At 45.9% G+C, this 5428-nt stretch overlaps 1 protein-coding gene across 2 annotated transcripts; it reads right to left on the bottom strand.

Moving 5' to 3' along the window:
- Positions 1-292: 292 nt before the first annotated feature.
- LOC120403461 (olfactory receptor-like protein OLF1) lies at positions 293-3118 on the bottom strand. Of its 2 annotated transcripts, XM_039534529.1 has the most exons (2): positions 3110-3118; positions 293-1231 (listed from the first exon to the last, which is right to left on the bottom strand). In XM_039534529.1, exons 1-2 carry the CDS (start codon positions 3116-3118, stop codon positions 293-295), a joined length of 948 nt encoding a protein of 315 aa, XP_039390463.1. The 2 variants fall into 2 exon arrangements, with proteins under 2 accessions (XP_039390463.1, XP_039390464.1); XM_039534530.1 differs by lacking the exon at positions 3110-3118 and having other exon boundaries at positions 293-1237.
- Between the last annotated feature and the right edge of the window lie 2310 nt (positions 3119-5428).

Here is a 5428-nt window from a genome sequence, read left to right on the forward strand (position 1 = left end):
CATAATCATTGGAACAGAGACATGAAGTTGAGTATCTCACCCTCTAAGTGGAAGCCCCTATCACCCAGCCTATAGAATAATTCTCCTTTTCTGCCCATGTGATTCTTCCTCTGTTTTGACCACTGATCTGAGTTGGGGCCTGCAGACTTTGTTGGAATACAAACAAATAAATAATAATAAAAAGAATAATGAACAACACTCCTACGGACTCTGCGAAATTACATTGTAATGGGCTGGGAATTGAATTCACCTGTTCCTCCCCATCACTAAACCAGTACAGAGTTAAACAGATTCAGGAATTGGTTAGGAGTTTATTCATTGCTCTCCTCACGGCGTCCTTCACCTCCGTGTTCCTCAGGCTGTAGATGAGGGGGTTCAACACGGGGATCACCAGCGTGTAAAACAGCGAGGCCATTTTGTCTGTGTCCATGGAATAGCTGGAGGGGGGACGTAAAAATATGAAGAGGAGGGTGCCAAAAAGCAGGACCACAGCAGTCAAGTGGAAAGAGCAGGTGGAGATGGTTTTGCGCCGGCCCTCGGCAGAGCTGATCTGCAGGATGGTGGAGATGATATACACATAGGAGAGGAGGACAGTTACAAGGCTGCTCACTATAATGCAACTCATAAAAACATACATCATAATCTCATTGATGCGGGTGTCAGAGCAGGAGAGCGCCAGCAGTGGGGGGATGTCACAGAAGAAATGATTGATGATGTTGGAGCTGCAGTATGACAGCCGAAATGTAAAACACGTTTCTATCACTGAATCCACCAACCCGACAGCGTATGCCCCAACCACCAACTCTTTACAAAGCTGCCTGGACATAGTAACCGTATAGAGCAGCGGGTTACAGATGGCCACGTAACGGTCATATGCCATCACAGCCAGCAAGAGACACTCAACATCTGCAAAAATGATACAGAGATTCATTTGCACAGCGCAGGCAGAGAAAGAAATGCTTTTCCTCTCGGCTAAGAAATTCAGCAGCATCTTAGGGGAAAGTATTGAGGAAAAGCAGAGGTCACAGAAAGACAAATTACTGAGGAAAAAGTACATGGGGGTCTGGAGCCGGGGATCAATCGTGATTAACAAGATCATCCCCCCATTGCCCAACAGGGTGATACCGTAAATCAGTAGGAACAACACAAACAGGGGAACCTGCAACTCTGGACGATCTGTCAGTCCTGAGAGAATGAACTCAGTCACCTCCGAGTGATTTCCCTTTTCCATCTCCTCTGAACAGAGATGAGGCAGCTACAGAGATCTGGACAGGTGGATGGTTCGGAAAACCTGTCCCTTCCCTGTAATGAAGTAAATGAAGATAAATGGAGTTCAGTTTCTAAATGGACATCAGTACCCGCTCAGGGAAGGGCTTAGTCCACAGAGACAGATGTTCACAGCTTGTCATTCCTGTTGTTTGATAAAATACACACTGCATAAATACAGTGACACACAGGTTAATCATGCCCCACACATGAACACTCCTGTTCACTAATCCAAGCAGAAAACAGTGACTTGTGACTCTGCTGTAAGAGAATCAGGGTGAAGATTATTTCAGTTGCTTAATGTGCTAATTAAGTTTTTTGGCATTTACTTTAGCCCGTATGAAAACCCAGAGATACACTGGAAAGCACTGGCTTCAGTGGCTATGTAATTGCCTATTTTTTCCAACCAAGGAGGTCGCTCCTTTAGCTGAAGGGGTAGGAGCTGGGACTGAGGCTTTCAGTGCTGGAGGTTTTGAAGTCAATACCTGCTGATCCCCATGGTGTCCATGTGTGTGTGTGACTGTAATTCAGGACAATCGCACGTACCTGCTGAGAAGAGAGAGAGAGATGTATTGGCGTTTCCCCATCGATATAAACTGCCAGTTTGGAGCATTCGGGATGTTTTATACTGAGATGTGTGATCTGTGAGACATGATTCCTGATGCAACCGGGAATACCTGAGCTCAGTGAGACACCACACCTTATTAATGTGTTCAGTGAACCAAGGCCAGCTTGGTGTAATTGGTGCCCTGGGGATTAATTTGACCTACTCTTTTTTACTGTGTTATGAAATGATGCAATTTCTACCAGATTTACAGAGTATGAGGTTAGGGGTATATTTCATCGTGTTGTTTTTAGTGCAAGTTGGGTACTGTGTACAGCTGATCCACAGAGGGGTTTTGTGTGTGTGTGAGGAGACTGAAACCTTTTTGCTAAAAACATAATATTTCGACTCGGAAATACCATGGGGGTGCCTCAGATACCACACATCACCAATCTGTTCCATGAGCCAGGCTCCCCAGCTGGATTACATCCCCCATGATGCATGTTGGTCTCTCCTCTTGCTGAACTGCCCTGGAACTTCTCCAGAATCCCACAGCCATGATTTAGGGAGGAAGAGAGTTTGGTATTTTTTATTGGAAATCTTATAATTTCCAGGAAAAAGAGAATTTCATGGAAAAAAAATAGTGGAATGGAAAATCCAATTTCACACCAAAAATCTTCTCAAGAAAAATTTTGAACCAGCCTTAGCAATAAATTTGGAATCAAAGAAACAGAAAGCTAGATATTGGAGAAACGTACTAATTGTTTGCAGCTGTAACTGATGTCTTCTCAGTCATTCCTGGTTTCAGAATCACCTCATTGTCCCGGCCCCAGTAGATGGAGTAAAACCTGTAAGATATGTAAGAGTACTCCAGATAATCTAGCTATTTATAGCATGCCAATCACCATGGTATCCTATGTCCTTCCCTTGCTAGATTACTCCCCAAAATCGGAAAGATAGATTCACTTATTTTTGCCTGATGAAGACCACATGGTGACCAGAGGATCTCAGGAGGAGAGCACAGTATGTTACGGACTTCTGCCGTTAACAAACTATCCCTCTTGCAGGCATATTATCCGCACATGGAGCTCACCTTTAAGATGGTCAGTAAATCTATGAGTCAACTAGAAATACTGATACTCTCACTGCAAATATTAATACATTTTTTATAATGTATGTGAAGTTATAAGATGACACTGTATGGTGTTATTAATGCATGTTCCAAACCGAGGCTGGCAAACTGGTCTGTTTTAAACAAAGAAATGTGTGCTCTGCTTAATTTTGTATCTAAACAGTAACCATAGTCATTAAGCAGAAAGGGAAACAAACGTACCCTAAAAAGGTGAGGAAAAGCAGCAGGGAACATCCTTCTACATAGAGTTTTTGTCTTCCAGTAACCAGATGGAAATGTTTCTCAAAGGGGGGATAGGACTCTAAAAAGAGGGTATAGACATCCCAAGGCACCACTCTCATTCTCTTTCTCTATCTCTCTCTTCCCCCCCTTGATTCACTGCATCTGAAGAGATAAAGGAAGCAGCCATTGGACTCGTGGAGGGGTCCTTACTTATGAAATTTGGTCAATAAGACTGTTGAAAGCACATGGTGAGGAAACTTTTGCTTTGAAATTCACATCATTTGCTAACTTAGGCACAAGTTGAATTCTAGCTTTATTTTTCTTGTAACTATGTCTGACTTCTATGCCTCCTTATTTGTACTCACTTAAAATTATCTTTGTAGTCAATAAACTTTGTTTTATTGTTGTATCTAATCCAGTGTGTTTCAATAAAAGTGTCTGAGAAACTAAGTTGCATACATATTAGTGCTATTAATGAAATAATGGACAATGTAACTTGTATTGTCCAGGAGAGGACTGGGCAGCACAGGATGTGAAATTCGGGAGGGAAATCGAAGACTGTGGAGTGTGTTAGGGTCACCCTGCAGTATAACCAAGGGTGGTGAGAGCCTGAGTGTAACCCAACTATTCCTGGCCAGGCTGCAGTTACACACACATGCTCAGGATGTGATTTGTTTGTGAGTGGCCCAGTTGGAAGCCACTTCAGTAAGGCATTGCAAGGTTGCAGGTGACAAAGCTGTTGCTTAGTCTGGGTTGGACCCTGGTATGTTACAGCTCCCTCCCGATTCTTTTGTTAATTTTATTTATTTCCCATAACTTATAGTCCTTGAAACCAAGTTTAGGAGTACGTAGACGGGCCGACTCACCCCTGCGGCGCCTCCTGCTGGTCGTCTTCAGGAATTAGCTCAATTTCCAGCCCGGAGCACCCTCTGCAGGCCAGTGATCCACCTGTCTTCTGGCCCCGAGTCCCTCCCTGGACCCGGTGCCTCTGTTAACTGGGTCGTCTCCCCCTCCCAGGGAAACCCCACCCAACTATCTCCACTTTGCCTCAGTATTAGCTACTGCCCAGTCTCCATCTAGCCCCCGTTCACTGGGGCAGACTGTAGTATCAGCCACTCATCACAGGCAAAAGAGTTTGGACCTGCTGTCTTTGCCTACCCCTGGGCTGCCCTCTGCAACCCCGAGTACCTCTTGGCCTAATGCTAGGCCGCAGGCTGGGGCTTACCAGGCAGGAGCTCCTCAGCCTTTCCGCAGCCCTGCTCCACTCAGGTACCTTTTCTAGCTCCCTGTAGCCAGGCCTTTCTCCCTCTACAGCCAGAGAGAGACCGTTTGGGCTCCTGGCTCACTGCCTCTTATAGGGGCCTGCTGGGCCTGATTGGGACCTGGCCACAGCTGGGCCTGCTTTCACTCAGTCAGCCCAGGCTTCTTGCCCCATCCATAGCCCTCTCCTAGGCTATTTTAAGCCCTGAAGGGCAGGAGCAGGGGACCACCCCACTACAAAGTAAAATTGTAAAAAATTGGGGGATGGGGGAAGGATAGGACAAGAACCGATGGACTTCAATTGCAGCAAGGGGGGGTTAGCTTGGACAATAGGAAACACATCCCAAGAGTCAGGGTGGTTAAGCACTGGAATAACTTGCCCAGGAAGGTTGTGGAATCTCCACTGTTGGAGATTTTTAACAGCAGGTTAGACAAACACCTGTCAGGGATCGTCTAGGTAATACTTAGTCCTGCCATGAGTGCAGGGGACTGGACTAGACGACCTCTCAAGGTCCCCTCCAGTCCTATGATTCTATGGTCTCAGAAGGAGTCGTGCACTGAGAGGAGGGGGGATGCCAGCCTGAGCAGTGGGAAGGGGAAGGGACACGCACCTGCCTACACTTGACATCCAGCTCTATTGTACCCCCCACCACAGGCACGGACACGACTTGGTGGTACCTCTTTGTTTTTCCTCCCTTCACTTACAATGAGTTGCGGATGGAAGCAGTACCTGCTCAGAACCCTAAAATCAGACTAAGAGTTGAATCTTGCCCTGTTTGCTAACCACAACCAAATTACCCTTAATACCTCTGGAGCTGCTTCCTGGAATGACTTTGAGATTTGTTCCCTGGAGCATCTTTTCTCCCAGGACAACAGGTGTGCACAGCACATGCAATTAATGTTGTGACCATGTCTTTCCTTGTGGAAATGGAACACAGAGGGCCAGAGCACCAACTGGTCTGGATCGCTGTCTCGCCCTTGAGGTCTTTTGAATATGATACAAA

The sequence above is a fragment of the Mauremys reevesii genome, linkage group 4 (assembly GCF_016161935.1).
Source record: "Mauremys reevesii isolate NIE-2019 linkage group 4, ASM1616193v1, whole genome shotgun sequence".
Lineage (NCBI taxonomy): Eukaryota > Metazoa > Chordata > Testudines > Geoemydidae > Mauremys > Mauremys reevesii.